The sequence below is a fragment of the Danio rerio genome, chromosome 5 (genome assembly GCF_049306965.1).
Source record: "Danio rerio strain Tuebingen ecotype United States chromosome 5, GRCz12tu, whole genome shotgun sequence".
NCBI classification, from domain to species: domain Eukaryota; kingdom Metazoa; phylum Chordata; class Actinopteri; order Cypriniformes; family Danionidae; genus Danio; species Danio rerio.
Window position 1 is genome coordinate 74851388 of NC_133180.1, and position 18824 is coordinate 74870211.

General features: G+C 36.2%; 1 protein-coding gene across 1 annotated transcript; it reads left to right on the forward strand.

Annotated features, from left to right (window-relative positions):
* Positions 1 to 82: 82 nt before the first annotated feature.
* usp39 (ubiquitin specific peptidase 39) lies at positions 83 to 17511 on the forward strand. Its single transcript, NM_001080070.1, is given in 13 exon segments — positions 83 to 209; positions 2300 to 2378; positions 3026 to 3120; positions 4600 to 4736; positions 5576 to 5728; positions 6464 to 6689; positions 8288 to 8362; positions 8487 to 8554; positions 11386 to 11574; positions 14666 to 14808; positions 14895 to 15030; positions 15261 to 15347; positions 17188 to 17511. Coding segments are annotated over 13 exon segments (1494 nt in total). The 5' UTR covers positions 83 to 157; the 3' UTR covers positions 17242 to 17511.
* The last annotated feature ends 1313 nt before the right edge of the window (positions 17512 to 18824 follow it).

The window sequence follows — 18824 nt, forward strand, 5'->3', positions numbered from 1 at the left end:
TGTTTACGCATTCTGCTGTGTTTTGGTCCAGGGGTTTAGTGCTTGTCGGCCATCCTTTTCTACAGCGGAAGTGCAAGCGGGAGTTTTGTAACGCGTTCACAGTGCGTTCATTCAGCGCTGAATTTACTTGATTTATAGTTGCTATTTACCTTAAAATATGATCAGAGGCGTGAAACGGGAGAGGGATTTTGATGAAGATGAAGAGGAAGGTATGCCTGGAGTGTTTATGAGCTTAGCAGTACTTGGTAACGTTAGCTTTTGTAGCACACGACACAGATATACACAGATTATCGTGTCTGTTTTGAATTGAGTGTTGATTTTGGCTTTTCAAAGCTCTCTTTCTTAAAATAAAGCCCTCAAATAGACGTAAGAAGGTCCACACAATGAAAGTCGTGGCATTAAATCTTAAATAAATGTCTTGCATAAATAATATTTTGGTTTCCAGGTCAAAGATCTAAACCTAAGTTATTTCATTTAAGATACGTTTACTGGAGATGCAAAATGAAACACAGGTTTGTTATTGAGGTAAAGTTGGCTTTATCTTTGCACATTCGTTCATTTTAACGCTACCTATATTGTTTACCACGATAATTTGAATATTAGGTCTGAAATAACATGCAAGTATGACTTCAAAACAACATTTGCACTGTTTCATTAACCGTAAACAATGGTGTAGTTTGATATTCATTGGTTGCTATATGATTTCCCTATTTAGAATTTACAATAACCACTTTTCTGAAATTATATTTCTTTTAATTATAGTGGTATGCTACAACCGAATGTTTAATTTACACAAAAGTCATTTGAAACGATAGCAGACACTGCACTTGTATTAAATATGACTGCTATGAATATTTTTCATATATAGACACGTTAAGGATTATTTCTTTTAAAATACAATATATGTGTCAGACAAAACTGGTTTAAATGTTGTTTATTATTATTATTATTATTATTATTATTTCAGACTGAATATTTAAACTAGCATAGTAAACGATATGAGGACCGTTAAAATGAATGAATGTGTGAATAAGTAATAATAATAGTAATATTAACAGCAACTTTTGTATTATTCCTCTGTTACTATTTTCGAAAGTGGTGCAGCTGTAACCCAACAATGTTTTTGAGTAAATACCAGCTCAATTATAAAAAAAAAATTCTCTTTATAAAAAGCTATGAGGGCATTTCTCTGATGCACTAAAGTCCCAGTTCTGCCTAAAGTTTTCTAGAGCTACATTAGTTTTATTTCATTATATATATAATAGATAAATATACTGTAGATATAATAGATAAATATACTGTAGATATAATAGATAAATAGATACATTTTTTTGTCTTCTGGAAAGTGGTAATTGCCAAGCTCTAAACCATGGGTGCCTTTTTATTATGAAGTGCCAAAAACCAAACTTGATTGAGGGCCGTGAGCTGAAGGTAAATATATCAAACTGTGTTACTAAGTTGCCGTGGATAATATCCTCATTTATTTAAAATTAAATAAAAGGTATACTTTAATCTTAATAACTATTGCTATATATATATTATTATTCATTTTCTTTTCAACATAGTCACTTTATTAATCCGGGGGGGGAGGGGTGGGGGGGGGGGGGGGGGGGTGTAACCAATAGCGTGAGAGATATCAAGTAAACCAAGTCCTGCCCCAAGACTGACAAAAATGCACAATTTTAGGTGCAAAGATGCATTCTGCATAAATGTCTCCTAAATATGCGCATGCGGTGAGGATTTTGTTGTGAAAACAGTGAAAATTTATGCACTCGCACAAATGCTTCCTAATATTTTTAAGGTGGCTTAGATAAAATTTCGGACGCATATGCGACCAAACGATCAAACCCTAGCATCTTTACTTGTTATTATTTCTTCATAAAAATTATAAAATAAGGAAGTTATCATCAATCACAATACAAATTACACTGAACTCCAAACAAACTCTCGTCTCCTCCACCAGCGGTGGGGAAAAAGCCATTAGAACGGCACAGATCACTCTACCTATTCATGTCTGCCTAGTCCCACGGGAAAAAAGTGATTGACAGGTGGTAATTTTTGTGTAACTTTTATTTATTTATGGTTTTGTTATAAAGACTATGTGGGTCAGGTAGTTAAAACGGTAGGCTACAATTAATTAATTTTTTATGAATAAATTGATATTTAACAACAACCGCCTACGACGACGATGGATATCGTTGGAAGTTGGTTGAGAAATCTTACCCAACAGAGAACCACATGACAACTGAGAGCTGTGATTTGTTATGAATTCTTATATTTTGTCTTTGGCTAATTTTAGAAGTGCGTGTGAAAGTGGGTCGTGGTTATGTTGAAGATCGCAGAAGCCGCCATTGTCCATATCTCGACACAATCAACAGGTTTGTTATTATGATTTGTATATATCTTTATTGCTTTATTGTTGTGTGCTTTGTAGGGCTGCACAATATATTATTAAATTGAGGTAAAGTTCCTTATATTGGCATGTTTGTTATATATATATATATATATATATATATATATATATATATATATATATATATATATATATATATATATATATATATATATATATATATATATATAGTATATTAGCCTGTATTGTTTACTAGGCTAATTTAAATATTAGGTTTAAAATTGTGTTCAAGTATGACTTCAAAACAACATTAGCACTATTTAATTGACTGTTAGCAATGCTGTACTTTGATAGTCATTGGCTGCTAATATGATTTCCCTATTTAGAATTTGCAAATAATACTTTTCTAAAAAGATGTTATTAAGGGAGAAAGTCAGAATGTGCCAATATAAAATCAACTTTACCTCAATTATTGTTTCAGCATTGGCTGAACACAGAAATTACATTTTATGCAGATGTGCTTCACTACAAAATCATCCTATTTTCATCCTAAAATTATTTATTCTTTCCCAATAGAGCTGTTCATTTCATCTATTAAAATTATTCTCAACGTCGCAGTATTTATCACAGAAAATGAAGTTATTAGCTGCTCTTCTCTTTTCTTCTCTGTAGGAGTGTTTTGGATTTTGACTTTGAGAAGCTTTGTTCAATCTCTCTCTCACACATTAATGTCTACGCCTGTCTGATCTGTGGGAAATATTTCCAGGGTAAGTGTGTGCCACACTAGCCTCACAAAATTTGTCATTTTAGGCTTCAAATACACAGTGCTCAGCATATATGAGCATACCCCCCGCAAATCTCTCAATTTATTAATGTATTCTATAGGAAGCTTCACAATATTATATTTGTGCATATACATTAGATTAGTCAGTACTGAAGCCAAATCTGGAGCTAATCCGACAAAATAACTTGCAATAATGGTTTAAAAATTAGTAGCCCAAGTTTATGTCAGAGAAAAATATTAAAAAACATTTTCAAAAAGAAAAAAATGAAAAGAAACAAAAGATATATACAATTTGGTTGAAATGTTGTAGTTTGTTTATTGTTTATATTTATCTTGAATTTAAATGTATTATCTTTTAATTTCTAAAGATGTTCTGTGACAAAAATATGATTTTAATAAATATATCTGCTTAATGAAGCAGGGGGGGGGTAACCAATAGCGTGAGAGATATCAAGTAAACCAAGTCCCGCCCCAAGACTGACAAAAATCCAAAAAGTTTCATGCGAGCAGAGACAAAAGCCAGCAAGTGAGCGGAGAGAACTGATTACTGGGGTCTACTCATATATGCTGAGCACTGTATAAATAAAAGTCCCTGTAGAATCCAAGTTTATAAAAAATAAAACACCCAATATTCAGCAATATCTTTTGTCTTTGCCATGATACACAATATTTTATTTACCAGTTATTTTGCAAGGTACTAGTATTCAGCTTAAAGTGACATTTAAAGGCTTAATTAGGTTACTTAGGTAAGTCATTGGACAACAGTTTTTGTTCTGAAGTCACTTGAAATAAATTCTTAATTGTGCTAATAATATTGACCTTAGCAGTTTTTAACTTTTATAAAATAATATTTTAAATTCCACCCAAACTTCATGAATTAAGATTTGAAATACACTGTGAAAAATGTCCTTGCTTTCTTAAACATCACTTGGGAAACATTTTACAAAGAATCAACATTTCACAGGAGCTAATCATTTAATCTTCAAAAGTTTTAAATGAAGATACACACTAAAAGGCAAGATAATCTTGGAGTTAAGAGACACCCAATTTACAATAATATGTATATTTTAGCAGTTTTGATGTGGTGGCTCAGTGGTTAGCATAGAAGGTCGCTGGTTCGAGCCTTGGCTGGGCCAGTTGGCATTTCTTTGTGGAGTTTGCATGTTCTCTCCGGTTGCTCCGGTTTCCTCCTTAATCTAAACACATGCACTATAGAGGAACTGGATGAACTAAATTGGTCATTGTGTATTAGTGTGCATGTGTGAATGAGTGCGTATGGGTGTTTCCCAGTACTGGGTTGCGGCTGGAATGGCATCCACTGCGTAAAACATATAGTTGGCGGTTCATTCTGCTGTGGCGACCTCTGATAAATCAGAGACTAAGCCGAATGAAAATGAATGAAACAGACTGTATAAAACGCTGTAGGAATATTTGGCCTGATGATTTATTTTGCTTGTGTCAGGTCGAGGTCAGAAGTCTCACGCGTACATCCACAGTGTTCAGGTCGCACACCATGTTTTCCTCAATCTCCACACGTTAAAGTTCTACTGCCTGCCAGACAACTATGAAATCATTGACTCCTCATTGGAGGACATTACAGTAAGTACTTTTAAATGGTATTATTATTATCATTAATTTCATTTAATATTTTTTTCCTCTCCCTTTTAAAAATCATCAATTAATTAATTACTTAATTACTTTATTTATTTATAAGTTTTTTCTATTTTTACTTAATTAATTAATTAATTAATTAATTGCTTCATTTGTTCATTCATTATTTATTTATTTATTTGTTCATTCATTATTTATTTATTTATTTATTTATTTATTTATTATCTGTTTTTCTATTTTTTATATGCCTTAAAAGTTTATCAAATTTTTTCCTTAATCCTATACAGTCTCAAACATTTTTACAAATTTTTATCAATTTAGATTTTTTCTTCCTCTCCATTTAAAAAAAAAAAATTACTTTATTTATTATTTATATATTAATTTATATATCTTTTTCTGTTTTTGTATCCCTTAAAATTCTATACATTCATTTATCCTTAATTCTCCCTCTTTAAACAAATTATTAATAATTTTTTTATATATCTATTTTTTTATTTTATTATTTATCTATCTTTTTTTCTATTTTTTTATATGCCTTAAAATTCTGTCAGTCCATTTTTTCCTTTAATCCAGTACACACACACAGACACACACACACACTAAACACACACACCATAATAAACAAATATGACTAAAAGTTGATGGTTGCCAGTCAGTTTATGTTATATGCTTAGTTGTATGTATAAGTGTTTTATGTATCATATCTCTTATTTGTTTGTGTCATATTACTAGTTTATTTACCATATTTATTTGCTAATTACTGCATGTAATTACTTATTATGATGGTCTTTTAGCATGCTTGTTTTGTATTTCTGACTATATTTCAGTATGTGCTGAAACCCACGTTCACCAAACAGCACATCTCCGGATTGGATAAGCAGGGAAAGCTGTACAGAGCCTATGACGGCACTACTTACCTGCCGGGAATTGTGGGTCTCAATAATATTAAGGCTAATGACTACGCTAATGTAGTGTTGCAGGTAAAACTAAAATTACTCTGCTTCTCTGAATCAGTTTACATTGAACTTGCGTTTATTTTGTAAGTATGATTTACTGCCTTATACAGGTTAATACAGGTAAAAGATACAGTTTGCCTGTTGATGATTGGATGTTTGTGTTGATTTGTGTTGTCTGTTTTTTATTTATTATATATTAAAATATATTGTCAATATATTGTTTGAACATTGATAAAGATGTTATTTATACCACGATGACCATGTTAGTTTACGTTTACTTGTTCAATTTTTTATTTCAATACTGTTAGACTACCCAGAAAATTATAAAGCACTATTTGGCGATTTTATATTTAATCTGTCATTTTTCTTATACATATATATATATTTCAGTCGATCTAATGAGTGAAATCTTTCCAAGTAGAGCTATTCTATTTAAATCCTCTGGTGAAATTATATTCATATCGTGATATATATTTTGCAGCTAAACAAAATATCACAATTCTTTAAAATATTGTGCAGCCCTAAGTCATTATATAATGAGGGTTTGTTCTGTAACCAATTGAAAAGCAGTATTGCTTAAGGGGGCTAATAATATTGACCCTAAAATAGTTTTTAACAAAAATTAAAAACTGCTTTTATTTTAGCTGAAATAAAACAAAAAAGACTTTCTCCAGATGAAAAAATATAATAGGAAATACTGTGACAAACCCGTAAATATTCCCCAGTGAGTTTAAGTGACCTCTTGTTTCTTCTTCTAAGGCGCTGTCGAACGTGCCACCTTTACGAAATTACTTTCTCGAGGAGGAAAACTACCGTGGCATTCGCCGTCCACCAGGCGACATCATGTTTCTGCTGGTGCAGCGGTTCGGGGAGCTCATGCGCAAACTCTGGAACCCGCGAAACTTTAAAGCCCACGTGTCACCGCATGAGATGCTGCAGGCCGTGGTGTTATGCAGTAAAAAGACCTTTCAGATCACTAAACAAGGTATGAGCTATTCCAGCGTTATGGATTGTATGTTGGCATATTGAAACATTTGTTTATATTTTCCAAAACTGCTAACCACAGAGTAACCACAGGGATCAGAAAAACATCAATCTGTAAACATTTTTTATATTTTAAATGAGGGAAATAAACATGCGCTTTGGACGAGTTTACAGTTTACATCATACTTTGTAGAAATTTTGTGAATTGATTGAACAACCCAAAAAAAAACAATGCTAGTCAAAAGTATGGGTTGGCTCTGTATAAATAAAAAATCGTTGGTTTTATTTTATTTGACATTTTTTTGCATTTATGAGGGAAAAGCTTGTTTATGGATGTGACACACCATTGTTATGAATGTGACAGATTCGAAATTGGCACTTGTGTGTCTTTGGTAAATCAAATATACTTGTTTGAAAAAATTGACAGAGACATTTTTGAGTATTTTTACAGTACTGTAAAATACATGCTGCCACAAAAAAATGTAGAAACAATTTAGCTGTTTTGGTGCAACTTTAATTTTTTCATAGCAAAGTTGAAATTTGCATGAAATTCCTTATATGCAGATAATAGTGTCAATACTGGGCACTGCAGAACTGTGTTTCTTATATCATTTAGAAAATATAGAAATATAAAAACAGCAATTTTGGGGGGTTTTGTTGGGAATACTGTAAATTATTTTAATAAATTATTTCATTATTTCATATATTCATTATTAACGATAGTTTTTTGTAATGTAATATACAATCTGTAAAAAATCTGACAAATTACAAAGGAAACATAGAATTTAAACAAAAAATAAAAATGTTTTTAAGAAATTATAGCTAATTTATGGTTAAGTTAATTTATGTGCTTTATGGTTTCTATTTTTTTTTTTTTATTTAACCATAACATTGAAATCATAAATAATAATGAACCGGGGGAAAAACGTTCATTCCCATAAAACAGAATCTTTTAAACTAGGGCTGAACAATACATTGTTTGAGCATCCATATCACAATTTGTGTATCTGCAATAGTCACATCGCAGGATTAGATTATTTATTAAAGAATAAAAGATATTATTAAATATTAACTTTTTAAAATAATTTATATAATGACCATGCTATTTTACATTTGATTGATCAATTTCTGTACTTGAATACTGTTAGACCCCACAGAAAACCATGAAGAACTGTTTGTTTTTTCATTTATTTTAATTTGTAATTTATTGTAACTTCTGCAGATCCACTGCATAGAAAAAGACTTGACCATTCCATTCGATGTAGAGCTTTTCAAACAATCTGGTGAAATTATATTCATATTGCAACATGTATTGCAGTAAAACAAAATATCGCAATATATATATTCTAATATCCCCTAGCCAAGGGGCTCCAAACTCCGTCCTGGAGGGCCGGTGTGCTGCATATTTTAGTTCCAACACCAATTAAACACACCTGAACCAGCTAATCAAGCTCTTTCTAGGTATACTAGAAAGCTCCAGGCAGGTGTGTTAAAGGAAGTTGGAGCTAAATTTTACAGGACACCAGCCCTCCAGGCCTGAGTTTGGTCACCCCTGGCCTAGCCCTACTTTAAACTGATGTTGTGCTTTTTACCCACTAGGTGACGCTGTGGACTTTCTCTCCTGGTTCCTGAATGCATTGCATGGTGCTCTTGGTGGAACAAAGAAGAAATCCTGTGAGTTTTGTTTTATGTGCTCCTTTTCCCAAATCATTTCTGTTTATTTATTTATTTATTTATTTATTTATTATATATATATATATTTTTTTTATCAGTTATTGAATGTTCTTTTCTTCTGCAGCCATCATCACCAAGGCATTTCAGGGGTCCATGCGAATCTTCTCAAAGAAACTTCCCCATCCAGACTTGGTATGTGTCTCCTGTAAAATATGTTCTCTGGTGCAATTCAAGATTTATGCAGCAAATTCACACCTGTGCACATTAGAGACAGCTTGACTAGAATTATTTTTGTTGTGTTTTACCTTTTAGTCCTTTATAAATGCTTCATTTATCCCATTTGGATGTTTACACTGCATGTTTATATTAGTACATAAAAAATGCTTTCATAATGCGCTATTGTAAACAGTTTATGATAGGGCAAAAAGTCTTATGTGTTAAAAAATAAATGTGTGCATTAGTGTAAATGCAGCCTATTATACCTGGTCCTGCTGTTTATCAGTAATAAAAACAAGACTCATGCTATATTCACACCAGATGCGGAACGCGCGGATAAATCACGATATTCGTGCATAAATAGACGCATGAACATTTTGAGTTCACTCGCTTCATTCTCGCTTCAAAATCCGTTTCATTCTTGCGTCAAAACCCTCTTCATTCATGCATAAAATCTGTTTCATTCGCGCGTCAAATCGCTTGATTCACACGTCAAAATTTGCTTCATTCTCCTGTCAAAACCGGCTTGATTCGCGCATCAAAATCCGCTTGATTCGTGCGGTAAAATTGGCTTGATTTGCGTGTCAAAATCCGCTTGATAGGCACGTCTAAATCTGCTCGATTGGTGCATCAAAATCCGATTAATTTGTGCATCAAAATCGGCTTCATTCGCGCATCAAATACCGCTTCGTTCACGCGTACAATCCGTTTCAATTACGCGTCAAAATCTGCTTGATTCGCATGTCAAATTCCACTTGATTCGTGCGTTAAAATTGGCTTGATTTGCGCATCAAAATCCACTTGATAGGCACGTTAAAATCTGCTCGATTGGCACGTCAAAATTCGCTTCATTTGCGCATCAAAATCTGCTTGGTTGGCGCATCAAAATCCGATTAATTTGCGCATCAAAATCGGCTTAATTCGCACGTCAAATCCATATCAGAACAGACACGTATTCTCATCATGGACAGGGCTTCTGTCTGCCCGGTGACTGTTGCTGAATGGCTAACATGGATTTTATTGAGAAAATGACTGTGTTATGTTATGAAGGCTAAAAACAACGTCGATTCATTTGGAGTCGTGTCTGAGTCCACTAGACCCTTTCAGAGGTGCACCCAGCTCTGTGAGCTCATAAACTACTCCAGGAACTTAACCTGGATAATGGAAGCGTTTAGCAATGCATTTGACTGAGCCGAGCCCAGTTTGATGAACTGATGTCGGTGTAGGCAGGAGGATTTACCCCTTTGACATCAACAACAGGTGGTCATAATCACGAAAAGTGGGCGTGTCCAGCTCTGTTTAGGGGGGAGTGTCGAAGGAAGTAAAGAGGCATGGTGTGAGATTGTCTATTTGGGCGCGCTGACTTACAGAGTCAAAACACACACACACACACACACACACACACACACACACACAGGGGACAAAGTGACTGTGTTTACATGGACATCTGTAGTCGAATTATTTGCCAAATTATTAAATGGTGGACTTTAACTGCAGTTTGGCTCTTTCATTCAGGGAATTCATTCATGTCCCTCGTGACAAACGAGATATTTGATTCGAGGAGCTGCTCTAAGCTGGTATTTTTCATGCAATGTTTGATACCGCACGGCGAATGAGAGAAAAAAAAACCTCCGCATTTCCCGGAAACTTAGATGCACACGGCAGGTAGCGTCAGAAAGCCGCGTGTGTTATTCCGGTCACTAAATGCGGTGAAAATCCTACACGAGGTTAAAGTTTGGTTGTGGTGCTAACATGTTTACACTCGGTGCAATAGTTACCGTTAGTTCGATACGAACAAACTGAATAAACAAATAGCACTGGTCGCTCACTTACCAAATCTGTAGAGACAGGACAATCCACAGCAACTAGAGCCGCGTCTTTATTAAGAGGAGACTACAAGCGAATCCGGATCTCAGCGTTTGCAGATGAGAACAGCTCTCATGTAAACAATAATCCTCCTTAGACACGTAAGTTATTGTTGTCGAGCGTCGCGTACACTGTTAATCCACACGTGACTCCAGCTGCGCTCTCACAGAGAGAAAATGAAAACAAAACTTAACAGCAGCAAACTATAAAAGCAACACTTCACGCTTGTTTTGCCAACACAACGTGGCGTCTCTGTCGTCTAAACACTGTGACAGTAATGAATATTAATGAAGTTGCACAATAGAGCGCGCTGATTGGTTTGAACCAAGCCTTACTCATGCATTAATGCATCACACTGTAAGACGTAATAAGACTCACTCTGGCACAGACGTCCAGTCTGCACGCTGGAATACAGGCTATTATGTCATGACCGTGACGCAGCTTCAAAAATTAGTTTCAAACCGGAAGTACGAATTTGCTTGAAATAACGCAAAAACAACCAATTTACAGTTTTTAGTGAAATATAGGTGTCCTAATAGTGTTTTTAGCAGTGTGGGACACATAGACGTCTGTCAACAGCTCAAAAAATGTGTTTTGGTGTTTCTTGACCCTTTAAAAACTTGCTAAGGTCAGTATTATTGGCCCTCTTAATAACTTATTATTTTTTCCAAATTGGCTACAGAACAAACCTCTCTTGTCTAATGACCTACAGAATTAAATTCTTTAAATTGCTCTCCAAGCTAAATACGAAAGCAAAATAGCTAGAAAAATATTATGTACTGTCATCAGTGTGTCGAAAAGAACTCTCCTTTAACCATCACTTGTGAACTTTTCAAAAAAATTATAAAAATTGCACAGGAGGGCTAATAATTTGGCCTTCAGCTCTTTGCCAAATGGGATAAGTCATTCATTCATGTGAGTAATTGTTTTCTTTCTGTCAGCCTCCAGAGGAGAAAGAAGCTCTTCTGCTGAAGGAGGAGTATCAGGAGGAGATGTCGGAGTCCACCTTCCTCTACCTGACCCTGGATCTGCCCACCGCACCGCTTTACAAAGACGAGAAGGAGCAGCTCATCATTCCTCAGGTCCCGCTCTTCAACATCCTGGGAAAGTTCAATGGGAACACAGAGAAGGTGCAATTTTTTGCAAATTGTCTGTTTGTTTTTCTTGCTTGTTTGTCAGTCATGGTGTTCACAGAAGTGTCTTAAATTCCATAGTATAAAGATAAGACCTTAATTAATCTTAAAGCGTCTTAAATCTGCTTTTCAAAGGTCTTAAAAATGCAATTGAATCGATCTGACCCCATAAAGAAGATTTTGTTTTTATTTTTATTTATCATATTCATTCATTCATTTTCTTGTCGGCTTAGTCCCTTTATTAATCCGGAGTCACCACAGCGGAATGAACCACTAACTTATCCAGCACATGTTTTAAGCAGCGGATGCCCTTCCAGCTGCAACCCATTTCTGGGAAACATCCACACACACTCATTCACACTCATACACTACGGACAATTTAGCCTACCCAATTCACCTGTACCGCATGTCTTTGGACTGTGGGGGAAACCGGAGCACCCAGAGGAAACCCACGCGAATGCAGGGAGAACATGCAAACTCCACAGAAACCCCAACTGACCCAGCCGAGGCTCGAACCAGCAACCTTCTTTCTGCTTGGCGACAGCACTACCTACTGCGCCACTGCATCGCTAATTTATCAATTTTATATTACTTTTATCAAAATTTTACTCTATAGCAGCTGTGTCAACCTATGGATTAGCAAATAAAGAGCTAGAGATGCATCAATCAGTTGACCAGGGACTGGAACTGGATGGTTTTTGTCATGACCGGCCCGAATGGTGATTGCCGCTGCACCTCAATTATTATTATTAGTTTCTCTACTAATTTTTTTTGACTATTCTATATGTAAAAAGAGTGTTAAGGATGGTAATTAGCTGTGTTGTTTGTTTTTTTGGTACTATAAAAAATGTAACTTTACAGTTGGTCTTAAACTTCATTCTGCGTGGTATTAAAAAGGTCTTAAATATAAATCTTAATATAAACCTGCAGATACCCTGGCAAATGATTTGGAAATTATATTTGCTGTTCAGTCATTTTAATTTCTATGTTCTCGGTGGTTTAAATGAGGTTTTTACTTGTATTTGTTTGCTTTTTAAGGTCATTAAACTTTTAAATTGATTTCAAAATCCTGCAGATACCCTGGAAATATATAAAAATTATTTAGAAAATTTCCAAGCTTAATGGCAAGTACACACACACACAGTTGTATGTGTTTGTCAAAGCTGCATGGCAGTGCACATTAAAGGTCTGCAAGCACATTAAGTTTGTTTTTGAGTCCAGTTGGACTGGACTTGGTTCATTTATTAATTCTTTTATTGTTCATTCATTAATTTTCTTGTCGGCTTAGTCCCTTTATTAATCCGGGGTCGCCACAGCGGAATGAACCACTAACTCATCCAGCACGTTTTTACACAGCGGATGCCCTTCCAGCCGCAACCCTTCTTTGGGAAACATCCACACACAATCACTCACATACACTACGGACAATTTGTGACATGGTACAGGTTAATATACACTGCTGAATGGATATCTGTTATGTTAGTGTACAAAATAAACCCGGTTTAACGTCCACAAACTGGGATTGAAGCGTCTTTTATAATTGTTCTGACACGTGGCTGTGCTGATGAAGTGAATCTAAAGTGAATCGCTGTACTTCATTACACACATGCACTGTTTTAGAACATTTCAAACTTGTAAGACTCACTCTTGATCACGTTTGATGATGATTGATGATCCTAGCAAACTGGACAGACCTTTTGTTCACAATTGCTTTGCGCTTGTCCTGTCTTGTTGATATGATTTCTACGGAGACATGTTAATGCGCGCAGCTGTCAATCAATATTGGTGGGCGGGGGGACCGCACTCCTACATCAAGTTGCGGCCGATCTGAAAACCGCTCCAATTAGTCTACTATTTTTATGTTGTTAAATTAAAAAAAAAAAGGACTGGGTGTGTTTATATCACCCCAATATGACAGTATATACACTATACTTACACGCATGTCTATCCAAACAGCTTTAAAAGTAGATTTTTCACCATAGGTGCCCTTTAAGCACAAGTTTATGGGTTTGTAAACGAGAAGGTAAAAGTAAAATCAGAAAGGTATAAATAAATGTTCACACTTTACAATAAGGTTCATTAGTTAATGTTTATTAATGCATTTACTAACATGAACAAACAATGAACAATACATCTACTACCGTATTTGTTCATGTTAGTTAATGTTAGTTAATGAAAATGCAGTAGTTCATTGCTAGTTCATGTTAACTCATTGGTGCATGTCACAGCTATATCACCCTGCAGCCCAAGACCGGTTACTCACTGAAGCTAAGCAGGGCTGAGCCTGGTCAGTACCTGGATGGGAGACCACTAGGGAACACCAGGTTGCTGTCGGAAGTGGTGTTAGTGAGGCCAGCAGGGGGCGCTCAACCTGTGGTCTGTGTGAGTCCTAATGCCCCAGTAAAAAGTGAAGGGGACACTACACTGTCAGTGGGCGCCGTCTTTCGGATGAGACGTTAAACCGAGGTCCCGACTCTCTGTGCTCATTAAAAATCCCATGGCACTTCTCGTGAAAGAGCAGGGGTGTAACCCTGGTGTCCTGGCTAAAGTCCCTCTATCGACCCTTACGATCATGGCCTCCCAATCATCCCCTTCCACCGAATTGGCTCTATCACTGTCTCTCCACTCCACCAATAGCTGGTGTGTGGTGAGCGCACTGGCGCTGTTGTCCTGTGGTAGCCGTCGCATCATCCAAGTGGATGCTGCACACTGGTGGTGGTGTGGAGAGACCCCCCTCATGATTGTGAAGCGCTTTGGGTGTAAGGCCATACACAATAAATGCGCTATATAAATACACATTACATTAAATTACATTACATTAGCTAATGTTAACAAGCATGGACTTGGATGTTAATAATGCATTAGTGAATGTTCAATTATGATTAATAAATGCTGTACGTGTGTTGTTCATGACTAGTTCATGCTAGTAAATGCATTAACCAATGAATCTTATTGTAAAGTGATACCAAATAAATTAGGCGTTCATGAAAGTGAACTGACTTGTTAAAGTATGCCAACAAATGCCATGTTAGAAACACTAGCTTCGTCCAGTTTTACTCATCTAGTGGACTCCATTATCTCTTCACAGGAGTACAAGACGTACAAAGAGAACTTTCTGAAAAGGTTCCAGCTCACCAAGCTTCCTCCGTACCTCATCTTCTGCATCAAGCGATTCACCAAGAACAACTTCTTCGTGGAGAAGAACCCAACTATCGTCAACTTCCCCATCACGTGTGTTTTCGCGCCTCAGCTAGACATTTACGCAAGCTCCTTGTTTCATCTAGTTTCATTTCAATTTTCTCTGTGTTATAAATCAGGAATGTTGACCTGCGCGAGTATCTGACAGAAGAGGCTCAGGTCACAGAGAAAAACACCACCTATGACCTGGTGGCCAACGTCGTCCATGATGGAAAACCCACTGAAGGCTCCTACAGGATCCATGTTCTGCATCACGTGAGTGATGATGAAAGACTGTTTATCATTACTATGGTATTTTTAATGTAAATATTAAGTGTAATGGAAATATTAAGTACAGTAAGGACTTTCATGGTGCTACATATGCTAGGGTATTAAGTACAAAGGTGAATTTAAAATGAATCGTGCATTAAAAAGTCCTTGAGTCTGCTGTTCATGAAAGTGCAGGAACCCTGAGTATAACGTGTATGGTGTGTAATGTTTGGCAGGGCACAGGGAAATGGTATGAGCTTCAGGACCTGCAGGTGATTGACATTCTTCCCCAGATGATCACGCTCTCAGAGGCCTACATACAGGTTTGACTAATTTCACTTATAATGGTTTGGGGTTAAAATAAGGAAGTGGATGATATTTAGCCATTTGTGGGTAATGCGTGTTTTGTTTACACTAAGTTGGTGTGGATTTGTTGTTTATTTTGTGTTGAGTTTAAAGATATTTTGATATGCAGCGCAGTATTCGTTTACAGAATAAAATGAATTCGTTTACAAATTTATACTACAATAATACATGTACCGGCCACTTTATTAGGTACACCTGTCCAACTGCTTGTTAACGCAAATTTCTAATCAGCCAATCACAGCAACTCAATGCATTTAGGCATGTAGACATGGTCAAGACGATCTGCTGCAGTTCAAACCGAACATCAGAATGGTGAAGAAACTTGATTTAAGTGACTTTGAACGTGGCATGGTTGTTAGTTCCAGACGGGCTGGTCTGAGTATTTCAGAAACTGCTGATCTACTGGGATTTTCACGCACAACCATCTCTAGGGTTTACAGAGAACGGTCTGAAAAAGAGAAAATATCCAGTGAGTGGCAGTTCTGTGGGCACAAATGCCTTGTTGATGCCAGAGGAGAATGGCCAGACTGGTTCCCGCTGATAAAAAGGCAACAGTAACTCAAATATGCACTCGTTACAACTGAGGTCTGCAGAAGAGCAACTCTGAACGCACAACACGTCCAACCTTGAGGCGGATGGGCTACAGCAGCAGAAGACCACACCGGGTGCCGCTCCTGTCAGCTAAGAACAGGAAACTGAGACTATGATTTGTTCAGGCTCACCAAAACTGGACAATAGAAGATTGGAGAAGCGTTGCCTGCTCTGACATCTGGAGTCTCGAATTTCTGTTGCGACATTCGGATGGTCGGGTCAGAATTTTGCATCAATAACATGAAAGCATGGACCTATCCTACAGTGTATTAACAGTTCAAGCTGGTGGTGGTGTAATGGTGTGGGGGATATTTTCTTGGCACACGTTGGGTCCATTAGCACCAATTGAGCATTGTGTCAACGTCACAGACTATCTGAATATTGCTGCTGACCATGTTCATCCCTTTATGAGCACAGTGTCTCCACCTTCTGATGACTACTTCCAGCAGGATAAAGCACCATTTCATAAAGCGCAAATCATCATCTCAGACTGATTTCTTGAACATGACAATGAGTTCATTGTACTCAAATGGCCTCCACAGTCACCACATCTCAATCCAATAGAGCACCTTTCGGATGTGGTGGAACGGGAGATTTGCATCATGGATGTGCAGCCGACAAATCTGCAGCAACTGTGTGATGCTATCATGTCAATATGGAGCAAAATCTCTGAGGAATATTTCCAGTACCTTGTTAAATCTCTGCCACGAAGGATTAAGGCAGTTCTTATGGCAATAGGGGGTCCAATGCGATACTAGTAAGGTGTACCTAATAAAGTGGCCAGTGAGTGTACATATATTTCTGGTTTAAGTATTAGAAGGAAATTATGTTGCTCTGCAAACACTCAAGAATACATTTTGATTGTCAGTCCACTCTGAATTTAAGAGTTTTTGCCACTGATTTAAAAAATAGATATATTTTACACACATGAAGAAATCATCAATAATCAGAAGTGCTCGTTTCCTCTTTTGTTGACTCTCTGGCTTTTATCTGACTTCTCAAAATATGAAACGAATATTTTAAGTTTAAGTACTTTTGTGGATGTCGTTTCTTGGTAAATTCTCTGTTAAATATTACATAAAAAGCTTCACATCAGATCTATGTTAGTAGTTGTTGTCATCTACCTTTTCCCAAAATGAATGTATAAACAAGGCTTCATCAGAAACCCGGTACACACTAAATATTCACTAAATTCTTCTTTTGCAGATTTGGAAGAGACAAGATAAGCAAGATGGAGCAAAAAGCCACACAGGAGCATAAGAGGACTGCAAAAACACAGCATTGGAGAGACTAACATGAAAGCATCACTCGTGTTCAGAGGTGAATCAAGCACACCACATGTTTCAACAGTGAAGGACTGAGTAAAACACACAATGAGAAAAGAGAAGAGAACCCTGACAACTTTCATCACACATAAATCTGCTGAGGAATGAAGGTGAATAAAACACATTTCTGTATTTTTAAGTCTGTTTAGTTGTGATGTTTGGCAGTGTGTAGTATGGGGTTGTATTATTAAAGTTTTCAAAACTACGTATCGCGTCTTGAATTTTATTTTATTTTGGGTGTCAAAATGGTTCAGTGGTCGCCTCACAGCAAGAAGGTCGCTGTTTCGAGCTCTGGTTGGGCCAGTTGGTATTTTTGTTGTCGTGGGTTTCCTCCGGGTTCTTCCCCCACAGTCTAAACACATGCGCTATAGATAAATTAAATAAACTAAAATGGCCGTAGTGGGTTGCACCTGGAAGAGCATCCGCTGCATGAAACATATGCTGGAATAGTTGGCAGTTCATTCCGCTGTGGAATCGAAATCGAATCGCAATTTGAAATGTTGCAATTAGTTAATCGCAAGAGGCTACGATATGAAGTATATATGTATTATTTAGTTTCCCTCTCCCAAAGCAAATGTGTGACTGCCGTCTGTGTGCCAATTGAGTGAGCTAATTTTCATTCTGTCCAATCAAAATTGCGCAACCGAACTATATGGAACATCCACAATTTAAAAAATGGTCCCACTTTATATCAAGTGTCATTAACTACTATGCACTTACATCAAAAAATAAATACAATGTACTTACTGTGTTTATAATATATTTGAGAACGCTTGTGGTGCTCTTGAGTTGGGATAGAAGTTGGGTTATGGACAGGTTTGGTGGTGTGGGTAGGTTTAAGGGTGGGTTAAGGTGTAAGGGATGTTCAACAGTGTATTTACAAATGTAATTACAAAAGATAATTACAGATGTAATTACATGCATGCATTTAATCAAGCATAAGTACAAAATAAATACATGTATTTACACAATAAGTACTTTGTAACAAACTATTAATTCCTGTGTAAGTACTTATTAGTTAAGGTCACTTAATATAGAGTGGGACCAAAAAAATTTAAATAAAAAGCAGATGTGGCGACACCTGACAAATAAGGGACTGAACCTGAAGGAAAATTAATGAATAATTTTTCATTAATAATATTGTGAAGACATCAAAGCAAAAACATTTGATGTTGCTTTTTTTCTTAATTTGCTCTACATTCAGTGTGCTGAAGCAGAAATCAGTCCTAAACAGGGCTGTGCGATTTAGTGAAAATATCTAATTGCGAATTTTTATTTATTTATTTATTTTATTTTTTAATTTTACTTATTTATTTTTTGACAGATATTGCGATTTAATTTTGTAATTAAGCTTCAGCTCAATAATTAGTCACGGCAACAATTCTGCAACAGCTCTTAAAAATGGCCTGTTTTTATTCAGTGTCTGCAAGTTTAAAACCAAAATATTCCCATATTACCAATGCTCTTTCTTTTTTTTATTTTAATTCATCTATTAGAGCTTCTGAACCAGTAGACACC